Below are 15777 nucleotides of genomic sequence, written 5' to 3' on the forward strand. Positions count from 1 at the left end.
ATGACTCACCTCTGGACTCTCCTGTCAGCTCTGCTGGTGGTTTTGTCTGCAGCAGAGCCTGTGACCAGCCCCCAGGACAATGAAAACGAGGTCCTGAAACACCCTGAGGCGCAGTTCACCAACAGCCAGGCGAGTGACGGGGGAACAAGGACGCTCATCACTATGCAAGAGAATCTGGTGTCTTATAGTCATTAGTGTGCTGAATCTACTTTGCTGTAATTGTCTAAACTTATTTGCATTCACTGGGCATCATTAAGTGGTAACCAATCCATCTGCCACTGAAGAAGGGTAAAAGGGATCATGAAATTGGCTCAGCAGTTCCCTGTTCCAGCGTTGAAAATTTGTATAATAGTTTGTGAAGTCCATGTTGGATGCTGATGGCATAAATCAAATTCGGTCTGTTCTCTTTTATTTCAGAACCATGTGATAGAGAATGCTATTGGAAATCTCAGCGAAACTACACCAAGCTACAAACTTACTACACGTGAGTTTCTTTGCCTTTTTTGCTTGCTCTTTTTACTTGACAGGCATCTTATCCTGACGTTCATCTTTATTCTCTTAAATCAACAGCCCTCCTCACTACCACAGTTGCCCCGGGCCCCAGTCCTGCCCCTCCGTGCCCAGGGAACCAGGTGGTGCTGGGCGACAGCGCTGGCTGCGGCTGTCCTTCTGGCACGGTGGAGGATGGAGACAACTGCACCTGCACTGTGGGCTTCACTCTGGAGGGAGCAGAGTGTCACGGTGAGAAGGAGCTCAGCAGAATCAGTGCTTAAAGGTGCTACATGTAGTATTTTAACATCACTAAATCATTAATTACACATTCATTTTGAGACATATAACTACTGGAAACAAATTAGATGATTGCCGAGAAGGGCTGGCAGCCTACTAGCTTCTACACTGCACTTTCAATTGTGTGCCACCGGGACGGATTTTGCAGAAGTATTGTGCTGCTTTATGTAGTGTATTTGTTGTTCTGTGGTTGTTTTTTGGTCTACCTGCCCAGGGACAACAGATGTAAACTAGCTACCAGCTAATTCTGGTGCAATTACTTTTAATAGTGCACTGTCCCTACAAAATTAAACAAACAATAAACAATAAATACAAGAAGCAAAGATCCTCTTTGCAACTGGAAGTAATGGTGTTTATGGAGAATTTGGTCTTAATTTTTAGAAATAGCCTAATAGTACTAACAATACCACTAGTGTGAGATAGCGGCTGCCAATTGTCTAGACAATTATCATGGTCTCATTTGTTTACTGTAATTATACCAAGGAATCACTATTGATTTGACAATGATATATTGATGTTTCCAAATGTTACATGTAGCACCTTAAACACAAAGCAAACATTTGTATTATACATCTTATTGTGTGCAGTGATCTGGGTTTAGTACAGTTTATTATCTTCTTTCTCCTTATCAGATGTTGATGAGTGTGAAGGAGAGGGGACAGGACTGTGTGGTCTCCACGCCAATTGTACTAATACCCCTGGCTCCTACTCATGTAGCTGTCTCCGTGGTTACCTGATTGGTGCTGCCGGATGCCAGGGTAAGTGTGTGTGTGTGTGTGTGTGTGTGTGTGTGTGCGAGAGGTTCTTTGTGTGTGTGTGTGAGAGCATGTTTGTTTCTGAGTTGGAAGGAGAGTTTTGACAGATGCTAAATTCTTAATTTTTCCACTCTGCATATCCAGTGTATGCCTAGTCATGATGCATGTCTGCCTATGTGTTTTACAGATATAGATGAGTGTGCACTGGCTGCAGTGACAGGTCTGCAGGCCTGTCAGGGTAATGCTGAATGCCAAAACACCCCTGGCTCCTTCACCTGCTCTTGCCCTTTGGGATATGTAATGGCTCCTAATGGACAAGGCTGTGTAGGTGAGGGTCGATTTTCCATTTTAATTTTTTTTAATCTTATTTAGCTTAGATCCCATCCCCTTTTAAAGGGGGATCTGGCCAAGACAGCAGAAAAATGGAAAGTTGCAGACAGGGAAATTACATACAGAACTAGAAGGGCCCTCGGAGAGTGCAGACCTCCACCAAGGTTTGTGCTATTATTACTTGTTCGTGAGTCGGATCCGGATCCACTCCAAAATTTAATGAGTTCTTCCTTGGCCCATGCTACACCCTTCCACAAAGTTTCATGAAAATCGGGCCAGTAGTTTTTCCGTAATCCTGCTAACAGACAAACAAACAAACAAACAGCACTGAAAACATAACCTCCTTGGCGGAGGTTATAACAAAATGTAAAAGTAGCCTACAATAAAGTAGAGAGAAATAGAAGGAGATGGAAAGAGGGGAAAGCTGGGAGGTGAGAGGACAGTGAGAGAGAGAGAGACAGAGAGGGAAGGAAAGACAACTAAGAGGAGAGGGAGAGAGAAAGTAATGTAATGGCTCCTCATGGACAAGGCTATGTAGGTGAGGGTCGATTTTCCATTTAAATTTTTTTTTTAAATCTTATTTAGCTTAGATCCCATCCCTTTTTAAAGGGGGATCTGGCCAAGACAGCAGCAAAATGGAAAGTTGCAGACAGGGAAATTAGATACAGAACAACAAAATGAAAAAGTAGCCTACAATAAATAAATAGGAGGGGAAAGCTGCTGGGAGGTGAGAGGAAAGTGAGAGAGAGAGAGAGACAGAGAGACAGAGAGGGATGGAAAGACAACCAAGAGGAGAGGGAGAGAGAAAGTTGCAGGTGATTAAGTGAAATGTGAATGCATAGCAAGCATCTTACTAATAACATTGGCAATTTCCAATAGAGTCATGTTCCATAGACCTGACAATCTCTTCAAATTCAGTGAGAGTTCCAGTTGATTACGTTTCAAGTCCTTTGCAAAATATGCAAAGCAGAGGTGCAGCAACCATGAATGATTTTTTTTCTCCAGCTCTGTTGGAGCTTTGGGTATGGTAAGCAAAAGAGAGTCTTGGGACCTCAGACTATAATGAGACCCACAGTTTAAATATGATGAAAGCTTCCCTAAAATGGACTTATATAAAAGTAAGCCAGTGACTGCGTCTAAGCATGGAAAGAGAAGTAAAACCAGCCCTAGCATACAAATTGCAATGATGAGTCAAGAACTTAAAATTTGTATCAAATCTCACAGCACCATGATAAACCATGTCTAACAACCACAGACACTGGGCTGATGCTTTGAAAACAACATCTTTGTTTTGTCTGTACTTAAGACAAGTTTGAGCTCACAAAAACTGAGACTGAATCAAATTAAATGCAACTTTCAAATGTTCAAGAGCCTCATTTGAATGGTATATGACCTGTCATGTCATCAGTATAAAAGTAGAAACATGCATTATGCACATTTTGACCAAGACTATTGATATGAATAGTGAACAAAAGATGATCCAGTACTGATCCCTGAGGCACACCCTTGCATTAAGAGATTTCAAAGTAAGTCCATCAACTAACTCAAGCCAACTGTTCTGATACACCCATACTAATAAGCATTTCCCTCAATATAATGTGGTCAGCAGTGTCAAATGCATTGTATAAATCTTTTAAAAGAGCTGCACAGGAGTGTTTTGTCCAAGGACTCAATAAAATAATTGACAACCTTTAAGGCTGCTGTAATTATACTCTGTTGTTTACTAAAATCTGATTGATTCTTGGATAATATATTGTTTGAGCCTAAAAACTTCAGCTGTTCACTCACTAACGTTTCCAGTGCCTGAGCAAGGACAGGCAGTTTAGAAAGAGGCCTATAGTTATTTACAGGGGGAGGACATATTAGGCAGATTTCCAAATGCAGGGTATTTTGTTTACAATGTTGACCCCTGGTGTACCTGACTGAGGAATGTGGATGTATCATGGTGTACAATGACAATTTTATATTTTTATGCATTTTATCTGACACTGATACCAGTTCAACACAACAAATGGGAAATACAGTTTCTGAATAGTAGACAGACAGAGATATAATCTCCAGAGATTTATACTCCTTGTTTTTTTTTCCTATAGATGTGGATGAGTGCAGCTTTGAGGAACAGTGTCGCCGTGAGCTGGGGAATGTGTGTGTGAACACTCCTGGTAGCTTTGTATGCCAGTGCCAGCCGGGTTTCAGAGCAGAGGCCCCTGCCTGTGTTGGTAAGTCTGCCAATAAGCTTCACTACACCTGGTTAAGTCTGAGATCAAGATTTTTATCTGCTCTAATGAGTTCCTCATACTTCTGCCTGAGATGCCCCAGTCCTGATAAACCAGAGCGTTGCTGACAGGATTGAATGCTTTGCAGGCATAACAAGCTTTAATCTGCTGCTTTGTTGCATCTGTGCTTTGTTTCTCTGTTTGGTTGTTTATCTTTCCCAGCCCCTCTCATCTCTTTATCCTTTACATTGATGAGAATTTCCTTTCCTTTCTGCCCTCTCCAGTTTTGGCTCTGTTAATTTGACACCTTGTTTCATCTTCTTCTTTTTGACTTTTCCCTTTTGTTTTGTTTTTCCCTCTTCACTTCTGGTCTCTGGTCCCTCTTAGGTCCTGTGTGTCCAGACTATTCTGTGTGTCAAGGTATGATATGCTTTCTATGCTTAACACATACTGCTTGCTTAATAATTGCACAATTTGCCAAGATAACAGCCAAATGCTTTAGCCAAGCTTTCCCATTTGCCAGTGTTCTTGCTGTGAAAGATAATGTTTTCAGGTGTTTCTCTATATATGCTGTCAGTTTTGATAATGACCATCGATGCTACTCTATGTTCTATAGCTGTTGTTCTCAAAGTGGGGTCCTGGGACCCCCTGGAGTCCTTGAGGGTCCCCACAATATGAGGAATAGTTTAATTCACTAGAAATTTTCCTAATTAGACAATGTGGGTGTCCTGTTCAAATCATAGGTTTCAATACAGTCAATACACAGTCATTACAAAATCATCAACAACAAAAATCTTCCCATATCAGGGCATTGTACTGGCGACAGTTGGTCTCTTTACTGGTAGTAGAATGTTTCATCACAACTGATTTCACAGCAGTAAATGAAAATCCCTCATGTGCTGTTCTTAAAAGTGTTTCAAGTGCGCCCTTTCCCCTACTTCTCTCTGTCTCACTATGTCCCAGATGTGGATGAATGTAAGGAGAGTCCTGTGGTGTGCGATGGTCAGGGTGTGTGTGAGAACACGCTCGGGAGTTACAAGTGTGTTTGCCGGCCAGGTTACCGGGGAAACGGCACACACTGCGAAGGTAAGCAATTAGTGTTGTCGTCCCTCTATGGAAAACTCGGTTTCCTGTACACTGGTTCAGCTTCCTTGTGTATTTTAATGCATGCTTTTATGCCTGCCACGAAAATTGCCCTGTGTGGATGAATAAAGTTTACAGAACAGAACTGAATTGAATTTTGAATTGAGTAAAAGGATCTCTGTGTTCTCTCTCTCTCTCCCCAGATGAAAATGAATGTGCATCAGGTTATCATGGTTGCGACACCAATGCTCGTTGTGGCAATATAATTGGCTCCTATTTCTGCCAGTGCTACCAGGGCTTCAATGGGGATGGCCACTCTTGTTTTGGTGGGTGAGCAGTGTGTGTGTGTGTGTGTGTGTTCACTTGTGCATGCTCACTTGCGCATGTATGTGTTGAGTGTCTGCCAACAATCCTTGTGTCATGCAAATAATATATAGGTGTGTCAGTAGTACTTTGGTATGCAACATTTGCAAGACACCATGTCCTTCGGGATTGTCCTTGGTTACAGACATTGATGAGTGTGCACTGGGCAACGGCCACTGCGACCACAACTGTACCAATGAGCCAGGAGGATACAGCTGCCAGTGTGCCACAGGCTACCAGCTACACCGGGATGGACACAACTGCACAGGTAAAACAAAAGAAAGAAAGAAAGAAAGAAAGAAAGAAAGAAAGAAAGAAAGAAAGAAAGAAAGAACTTTTTGCAATGGACTAGGGTTTGTGTGTAAATGAAGATTATTCACTGTAACTGAAGGGTCAGCAGCTCCAGGAAGTAACATTGATCAGACAGCCAAGACCTGGGTCAAATAGTACAATCTCCGTCTTTTCTTTTAACCTACTTGGCGCACCAGATAGGTGAGATTTACCAACTTAAAATTCAGATAGTTTGGCATAAATTGTCAACCTCAGAAAAGTAATTGGACTTACAAATATTTCACACTATGCACTGTAGTAAACTCTATACAGAATCCAGAGTTTGCACAGTAGAGTAAAATAATGGAGCAGGTGGAGCCATGCTGAAGCCCACAGCTGCAAAAAAGACCAGCCCATATTGCATTATATGTTCATGAAGCACGGCAGCATGAAGCCTGGGGTTGTCATTGCCAAGAAGAGGATTATGCAGACGTGCCCCGTTACATGCAATACAATATCTTCTTAATGGCACAATTATTTGAAAATCACCATAGGGGAACTATTAGAAGAAATAAAATTGGCTATTGAGACTATAACTTCTGGGCCTTGGTCCCATTGACTTGTATTGAGGTGGGTGGAGTTCCAAGTTATACCTCTGGCGGCCAATAGAGGGTAATAGAGGAATTATCTCTCCCAGGACTGCATTATCTCCAAATGCCAAGGCCAGATTTGCCCCCCCCCCCACACACACACACACACCACCACCACCACCACCACCACTCATCTGGTGCTCCAAGCTGGCTGAAACAAGAGCTAAAACATACTTGTAGATACTTTCTGACCCTGGCGTAGACTCTTTTTTTTTGCCATGAGAAAATAGTTAACTGAACCTCCCTCGGCTCTCTTATATCCAGATGTAGACGAGTGTTTGGCACTGAATGGGACGTGTGAGCAGGTGTGCACCAACACTCAGGGATCCTTCCAGTGCTCCTGCAGGTCCGGCTACCAACTGCACATCGACGGCCACAGCTGTGTGGGTCAGTTACTGACTCTCATCCACTGACCTGTGTTTATGGATCAACTCATTACCAGTTTTAAGTCTGTTATTTAAACAGGCTGAGCCTCAGCAATTACCAGTATGGTGCAGATGCAAAAACTGCCTTGAATGTCTTATCTCTCTGTCTTTCTCTGTCTCTCACTATCTGTTTGTTTGTGTGTGTGTGTGTGTGTGTGTGTGTGTGTGTGTGTGTGTGTGTGTGTGCATTTGTGCACATGTATGTCTGTATACGTTAACAGTGAAGTGTGCGAACATGAAGTAAAAGAACATATAGCAAGTTCCACAGAGAGATGAGGAAGAGGGTGAACTTAGTCAGGTATCAGTTGCACAGGAGCAATGAGTCAAAAAGAAACAAGATGTTTACCTCAATGTCTCTGTATGTGTGTGTGTGTGTGTGTGTGTGTGTGTGTGTGCTTAGACATTGACGAATGTAAGCTCCAGAACGGCGGCTGTTCCCACGGCTGTACCAACACACCTGGAGGACACACGTGTCACTGTCCACCTCCACTGCTTCTACACACGGACAACCTCCGCTGCATCAGTATGTTCCTCATTGTGTGTTAATTATGTAACCTGGCATGAAGGAAAAGTGTTAGTGAAGGTGCTACATGTAGCATTTTACCATTGATACATCATTACCACATTGATTTAGAGACATTAGTATAATTGCCATAAACAAACTAGACCATTGCCAAGAAGATTTGCGCCTCTACCGGCCTCTACACTGCATTTTACATTGTGTGCCATCGAGTCAGATTCCACAGGAAATTTGCAGGATTGCTTTACAGCACAAAGGGAGATTGTTTTACAGCGCAAAACAGGAGGAGGGTGCTGTTCTTCCAGCACAAATAGAGCTAAAGCTTTCAGAGTTCACTTCAAAATCACTTCTAACATTTTTATTCTCTTCAGTAAAGTGATGCTATGGATTGCCTCTTTGTGACAGGAGGCAACAGGGTTTATGGGAAATGTGGTCTTAATTTTGAGAAACATTAATACTAACAATACCAGTGGTGTGAGATAGAGGCTTCCAATTGTCTCGACCATTATTTTATGGTAATTATACCAAGGTATCACCCTTAATTTGACAATGATATATTGACATTTCAAATTGTTCCACATAGCACTTTTAACTCAGAGTAGACTTTTTTATTCATGTTTTATATTGCATGGCTTATTGTATACTGTACTGTATTATCTTCTTTTCACTATTATCACCACTACCACTATTATCTTATTTTCCAGATGATATATTAGATGATAGATTAATTTGACAATGATATATTGATGTTTAAAAATGCAACACGCAGCATCTTTAACACATTACAGTTATGTGTGAGTGTGTGTGTGTATTTCCCTACAAGATGCTCTTCATTTGATTTTCTTACCGTAGCCTGTACTCTATCACTGTCAAAAAGTGTCCTGACAGTTCAGTTTCCTCAAACGAGGAGAGTGTTTTAATGGATAACATGCCGTGTTTGTAATTTGTCCTTCTGCATATAGTAAATCTTTTTTAATGGTCACATGTTTCTTTTCCACCTGGTCAGATGTTACATCTTGTGAGCTGAGAAATGGTGGCTGCGACCACACATGCACTGTGAGGGCTGAGGGCCACCTGCACTGCAGCTGCAGAGCAGGATGGAAGCTGGGTGCGGACCTGAGGAGCTGTCTGGGTGAGGTTTCATTTTCACTTGAGCAGTCAGTACGTCGCTCTGCTTGTTCACACTGTGAGCAACTTGGTTGCTCAGTCAGAAAAATCAGGGTCGCTCTGTTCTGACTGATTGTGGGCATTGCAAGAGGCTCTGATTGGCTCTATGTAGTCGTCTCTGGCAGCTACAAAAGAAAATAAGCCATGTATTTATACATTGATTGCAGGATATTCTCAGTGATTTTGTGTTGTGTTACTGTTGCTTTTATTGAACAGTTAACTTTATTTGATATTAGGTCATAGCTCTGCTGCCAAGTTTGATAGGCTATGTTAACATTACGCGCATATAAAATTAAATTAAATAACTTTAGAGCTTACCATCAACTGCAATGATAGATGCAACCGACCAACCCAGTATAATGTTTTAGACATTTGCTCCTGTAGTCTTTCAAATAAAAGTTCTAGAGAACTGGAAAGCTTTGAATGGCTGTAATCAACTTCTCATCCATTTTGCACTTGCCAGGAAGAACAAAGAAAATCACATCAGTAGGAAAACAAAGAAGTGTGGGAATCTGATTGGCTTTAATTTGATTGGCCAATGACCGCAAAAAGTTCAGCTGTGGACAACTCTTGGCTGACCACTTCTTGGCAGTTTCCCTGGCCGCTCAGTTGTAAAACAAAAGACTGGACCACCCGCCAGTCTTTTCTTGTTGATTGTGTTGCGGTGTGGAAGCATGAACTGTCCACCTGTCTAACTGTCCTTCTGTCTCTCTTTTTAAGATGTGGACGAGTGTGGGGACTTCACAAATGGAGGCTGTGAGCAGCTGTGTGTGAACCACCCCGGTGGGTTCAACTGCACCTGTAGGGAAGGGTATAAAGTTCGAACTGATGACCTCACCACGTGCCAGCGTGAGTCAAACGTTATACATCTATGTTAATGCACCAATCAGGATGAAATTTACAAAAAAAACTCTTTAATTTGTATTGCAATAGGAACTGCTCATGGTTGACATCATTTCTCACTTTATTTGGGTTTTAGTATCACCAGTTCATAAAGGAGTGATAATGTGTATAATAACCTTTCCACTGTTTCCAGCGGTGTGTGACCCTCCATGTCAAAACTACGGAGTGTGTGTCGCCCCAAACAGCTGTGACTGTCCTCCAGGTTATCCTGGTCTGGGCTGCTCAGGTACAAACCTACACATGTGTGTGTCGCACGTGAATATACTATATATATGGAATTGTCAGCATCATAACATTTGCCATTCAGTGGATGCTTTAAAGGATAAGGCTAGTGTTTTTTAATGCATTGCTTACCGTCAACAAATCCTATGAAAATAACAAAATCAACAATGCGTTTGCTCTACTCCCGTTACTTTCTGACTTCCCACGTACCATTTTTAGCCGTCAACCCAGAAGTCATTGGCTCCAATTGTAAGCTAAAAACCTTGAAATACAGCTCACAAAGACATAGTTTCAATTTTAAAAATTGCTAACGTGTTTACAGCCGGCTTATTAAGTTGTTTGAGGAAAAAGTCGGCTGGCCCGGTGCATCGCAATGATGAAATATGCTGCCCAGAGCAACGGCATGGCTCTTTGACAAGTTTTTAATTGTTTTTTTAATACAATGGAGTTCTATGGCTGCTGGGACATGGCTGCATTGGGCACCGGCTACATGGACGAGATTTGTTGGCAAAACAAAATTCTTGCTGATTTTGTTATTTTCATAGGATTTGTTGACGGTAAACAATGCATTAAAAAACACCAGCCTTATCCTTTAAATAACGGACTTTATTTACCGAAGACCAATGACGTGTCGTCGGTTGTAATAATCGTGTCAGAATGGAGGGGGTGAAATTTCATTGTTTGTCGGTGTAAAGACAGACATGACAATAATAAATGCAATAATTTATAAATGTAATATTATCTTCTATCTGTTTAGTAATTAGGAAAAAAAATTTCCCTTGAAGATGAAGTACTTTTGGATAGTTTCACCCACCTTGAAGTGAAATACTGAACTGCATTGGTACTTTTTTACTCCTTAAGGGTTTTCACCGGAATGTGGAGACAGGCTGTGAATAAGATGTAGCGTGTTATGTATATATCATGAAATGATAGATTGAGGCGTTTAACTGCAGACCTCAGTCATGTGAGTGATGTTGGTGGCAGAAAGCAAGGGTCACATGATCCTCCAAGGACTTCAATCTTTTTTAAATATCTTTCCTTTTCTTCCAAAGGTCCTAGTCTTGTTTATTTATATAGCGCTTTATCACAGTCAAGTCTCAAAGGGCTTTACATACCATCATATACATGTCATATACCACAATGTAAGTCATGTGAAGTGCATGTTGGTTGTGTGTTTTAGCCATGTGCTCCCCGCCCTGCGCCCATGGAGGTACTTGTATGCGCTGGAACAAGTGTTTGTGTCCTACTGGCTGGACTGGAGCTGGCTGCCACACAGGTAAACTGGCTCTGACATCATCACACAGTAGAGGCCCATACAAGAACTTTATTGCACCTTTTTTACACTCGATCAAACTTATGACTCCTTGTCTGGTCTTACCAATTCAATGTGGTCTGTATGGGTATTTGTTGTGGTGATTTGTTATGTGTTTTATAGTGCTTTAATGCTATGTATTTTTATTGTTTTTATTGTGGTTTATTGTTTTTTTATGATGTGTTTATATTCTGCTGCAAACCAAATTTCCCTTGTGCGATGAGTTGATTTTTCTTTTATCTCCCTATTATTTAATCTTTATTTACCCTGGTCCCACATTTAATTTGTTTTCCTCTCTCCCCTGCTCATCCCTCTTTCACTCCCCTGCCTCTCTCTCTCTCTCTCTCTCCCTCTCTCTCTCTCTCCCTCTCTCTCTCTCTCTCTCTCTCTCTCAGCGGTGTGTGAGTTGCCGTGTGCTAACGGTGGTCGCTGTGTGGGGCCAGAGTTCTGCCAGTGTCCCTCTGACTACATCGGCCCCCAGTGCCTCTCGCGTGAGTAACAAAACTATCGGCACATCTGGCATAGATGCATCCAGGCCATCCAGGTGCTTGTGGGTTGGCAGCTAACTTGCTATCACCTCTACCAGTCTGTCTCTATGCTTGTTAGCTATACCAAAAGTGTTTCATTCCTACAATTTTAGTTTTGTCAGTGGAGACAGTGAAAAATGTAAAATTTCACATGGCTAACACCATTACAGAGGAAAAAAAAATAGTCCACTAATCATCTAAAAACCTACAATCAGCTGATAAGTGTGTTACCTGCAAGTGTCATTTTCCTGCTTAGTGTGTGTGTGTGTGTGTATGTGTTTTTTCCAGCCCTCTGCACACCTGCCTGTCAAAACGGGGGGAGATGTGTGGATGTCAACAAGTGCACATGTGTCAGTGGGTGGCAGGGAGCTCGTTGCCAGATAGGTGAGGTGCCACACTCTGCCACTGTATCTGTCCAGTGTCGCAAAACTGAAATGTTGCTGCTGGTCTGTGTCTCTCTTGGTGGTCCAGTGGTGAATACAACGGTTGGGTAAACTATGATCTCCAGCTGGTGAGCACCATGATGTGAATATTAAGAAAAACACAATTATATTTTCAGAGTAGTATTGAATTTGTTTTTCTGAAAACCCTAAAGTCAGAAACTAGATTAGTCTGTGGGCAGAGGGAATTCATCCTCTGGCCATTGATCACAAATAGAGGCCTACGAGGAAAACAAAACTCAACAGTCCTTTATCCCCATGGTCATATTACCACAAAACAAACAAACAGGAACCCATGGAGTCCAGCTGGTCTAGTCCACTGCTGTTTGGATTTGGATGTTATTCTAGGCCACTGTCCGCTGTAACCTGTAGGTTGTATTGATTTCCCAAATCAAATCAAACCAATTTTTCCAAACTAAAACTAAACTAAACTAAAATAAAATGATACTACACGAGTTTATACTATAAATATTTACTGTATATTGGCTTAAAAATGTTGGTAAATGTTGGTCCCTCTGTCTCCTCAGAGCCTGTGCAGTGTCAGAAACCATGTAAGAACGGTGGTGTGTGTGTGGGCCTCAACAGATGTCGCTGTGCCAGTGGATTTACTGGGAGTCTCTGTGAAACCGGTGAGTCTGTGTGTGTGTGTGTGTGTGCATACCTACCTGTACGTCTGCATGCGATAAGACCTTTGCCTTGCACTAAGACGGTATGTTTTTCTGTGTCTGTAGCGGTGACCACACCCTGTGTGCCGCCTTGTCAACATGGAGCCACCTGCAGTCCTCACAACACCTGCACCTGCCCAGAAGGCACCGCCGGCCTGCGCTGCGAGAGACTGTAAGTAGGAACAACAGCGACCGCAAGAAGAACGCTGTCTGAGGTGATAATGGCTTTTCTGTGAGCCACTGTGAGTCTCCTGCTCACTGCTGGTCTGCTTTTTCAGTCAAGTTTTCTTTTGCCGCATCTTATCAGTAGTGTACAACTATTTAAAGGGGCATTAAGTAATCTCGGCCTTTCATTGAACTCTAAGGGATTGCAACAACATCAAAAGGTCTCTGGCACAGCTTACAGTGGCCTGTAATTGACACTAACAATAAAGTCCCATTTTCACAATAGAGACGAGTAAGCCAGGTAATTAGAGAGATATCCAACAGAAACATCTACTGAGGAGGTAATATAGCACAATTAGGGATGGGATAATATATTGAAATTCAATATATTGTAATGGAAAAATGTGACATATCTTGGGGCAGAAAAATTAATTGCGATATTATCTACATTTTATTCTGCTGTAGTAATCACAAATGAGATGGCTGTCCCATCACAGTTTCACAAGCCGTCCATTGAAATTATATTATTTGCACTTTGTAATGACATTTTTAAATTATTACATTGTAGCAAGCCAATGCCCTTCCTAGAAAGATTTGTGGCCAACTAATCATTGGTGGAGTCATTGGTATTTATCAAGGCAATAAAAATATTACTTATCACACCTTTAATTCTTATCTATTTGCCTCTGTGTGTGTGTGTGTGTGTGTGTGTGTGTGTGTGTGTGTGTGTGTGTGCTAGGACATGCCCTGTGGTCACCACGGTGGTGAGTATGGCTCGAGCGGTGAGGAAGGGGTTTAGGGAGAGTTATGTGGACCGCTGTGGACCGCTGGGAGTTCAGCTGTGCACCAAATACAGGTGACCAAGCATTCATAATCTCACATCCAGATCTGGGTCAAATAGAGTAGAAATCATAAAATAATTCATTTTAATGTGCGTGGAGTGGAGTTCCAGATGGCTGGAGTTTATGACAAGATTGTTTAGTTAGTGTAAGATGAGATGTTGATAGTATACGAAATTGACTTTCCTGTTGTTGTATTTTGTCTTGTATGTGTATTATTCATGCACTAACCACCCATCTGGCACCTAAGTAGGCTAAAGCGCGTCATAAAAATATTTGTAAATTGTTCAAGTTCATTGTAAACCATGGCATAAAAATATGAAATGAGATGCATGTTACAATAGAAATTTGAAGACCTGACATGAATACTAATTTAAAAAAACAATAAAATAAAATGATATACATAAAAGATTAAGTTAGATCACAATAAAACAACAGAACATGAGCTGTGGCAGCAGCATCATATTAGTTTGTACAAACAGCATCTAGCCTAATTCTGCAATTCTTTCAATTACCAGGAAGCAATTAAATACGACTTGAGCCAACTCTGACACATTAATACAAGTGTACACACACACACACAAACGCAATAGTACTCAATCTGCTGTGTGTGTGGTTGTGGTTTCAGGATAAACCAGGCACGAGTTTACCTGCAGGCCTACAGGGTGGGCTACAAAATCCAGTGTCCAGACAAGAAGGGGAGATGAATCGGACTGTAGACGCTTTATGTTGCTCCTCTAGCCGAGGAACACAACACAACACTATGGCTGCACCCACCAGGCAACTTTTTGGGCAACATGACAAGGCAACATTCCTGCTAATGAGAATTGAAGTGAGACAAAGGGTAAAATATGAAATAAAATATAACTGAATCAGTGCAAATGTGGCATCACCTTGGGCAGTTTTGCCTTTCATTGTTGCCTGAAAAATTGCATTGGGGAGATCAAATTCAAAGAAAAGTTGTTGTTTTTTTACTTTTTTAATTTTAGTGGGACAATTTTCCTCACCAGACATTGTGTATCATGTGGGAATGAGATTCTACATCTACCTAACTTGCCAGCTTTAAGGCATTCATTCACATCTAGAACAATAACTATGAACATAACTATAAATTATAATGATACATTGTTGCTCAAGCATTCACACTACAACGATATTTCAGCAAACGAAGCATCACATCTTTCTTACAACTTTTATTTCATTGGTTGAAAATGTTTTATCGTTGTCTCTGCATCTGAACAATCGCTCAGAGATTGAACCAAGTATATAATTATATTTATCGATTTGGATCTTATTTTAGTTGTAGTTATCTTTATTTATCGTTCTAGATGTGAATCGGCCTTTACACTAGCATTCCCCCTGGGTTTCATTGAGGAATGGTTATCATGCTTACAGACATTTTATGAAAACTGAGCAACGAATGTAGAAACATTTTTCACACATTGAGACATTGAGTCTGCTGAAGAAAAACAGCCAACTAAAATGTTAAATGTCAAGGTATTTCTTTAAGACGGCCCCCTATGTTGAAGTGAAGTGAGACTGGACTGTACCATAAAGGCTGTTTAATTAGTCTGTGACTAAGTGGGTTGACAGACATTTGTTTCTAAAGTCTGGGCTGTATATTATCACATATAGTTTACATTTCATGAATTGTTCAAGGAATTCATTATTTGTAATGTTTGTATATGGCAGCTGAAAGCGATTAAATGCAACATTTTTTTTAATCTTTATACAGAATGGTCTCTTAATACCCTGAGGGTTTTTATATGAACACTAAACGAGGTTCAGTGCCTTATGATGGTGGCAGTAAGAAAGAGTCAGAATGTTACTGCAAGTTTCTTCTCAAGAGTTAAATTGGAGAAATACTCAAAATTAGATTACCTGTATTCACACAATTGGGACACTCATACCTTTGTGAGTTGGGATGCCATACTTCATTGATATTGGCAATGACAATTTTTATTTGCTCCATGTTATTCAAATTAGAATCTGAGCCATTTTCAGATTGAAGAGTTGCAATTTTAAATCCCAGTCAAATTATACCAAACCTCTCAGTTTGCCACTCAACACCCTTAAATTGGAGGTAATGCTATCACTCTAATATCCTGTTTGGAAGGTCAGTGGTTGATAACTTTG

General features: G+C 41.2%; 1 protein-coding gene across 1 annotated transcript; it reads left to right on the forward strand.

Annotated features, from left to right (window-relative positions):
- On the forward strand, positions 1–15337 carry LOC139667469 (latent-transforming growth factor beta-binding protein 4). Its single transcript, XM_071546930.1, has 22 exons — positions 1–129; positions 418–484; positions 571–741; positions 1422–1547; positions 1732–1872; positions 3968–4093; positions 4478–4510; positions 5054–5176; positions 5377–5499; positions 5682–5804; positions 6721–6843; positions 7282–7404; positions 8408–8533; positions 9289–9417; positions 9605–9697; positions 10874–10969; positions 11401–11496; positions 11821–11916; positions 12500–12601; positions 12704–12809; positions 13542–13658; positions 14270–15337. The coding sequence occupies exons 1-22, from the start codon at positions 1–3 to the stop codon at positions 14346–14348; spliced, it is 2448 nt and encodes an 815-aa protein (XP_071403031.1). The 3' UTR covers positions 14349–15337.
- Positions 15338–15777: the final 440 nt, after the last annotated feature.

The sequence above is a fragment of the Centroberyx affinis genome, unplaced genomic scaffold (assembly GCF_046629955.1).
Source record: "Centroberyx affinis isolate AG114_WGS23_722 - 3 ecotype Tasmania unplaced genomic scaffold, CSIRO-AGI_Caff_v1 ptg005548l_1, whole genome shotgun sequence".
Taxonomy (NCBI): domain Eukaryota; kingdom Metazoa; phylum Chordata; class Actinopteri; order Beryciformes; family Berycidae; genus Centroberyx; species Centroberyx affinis.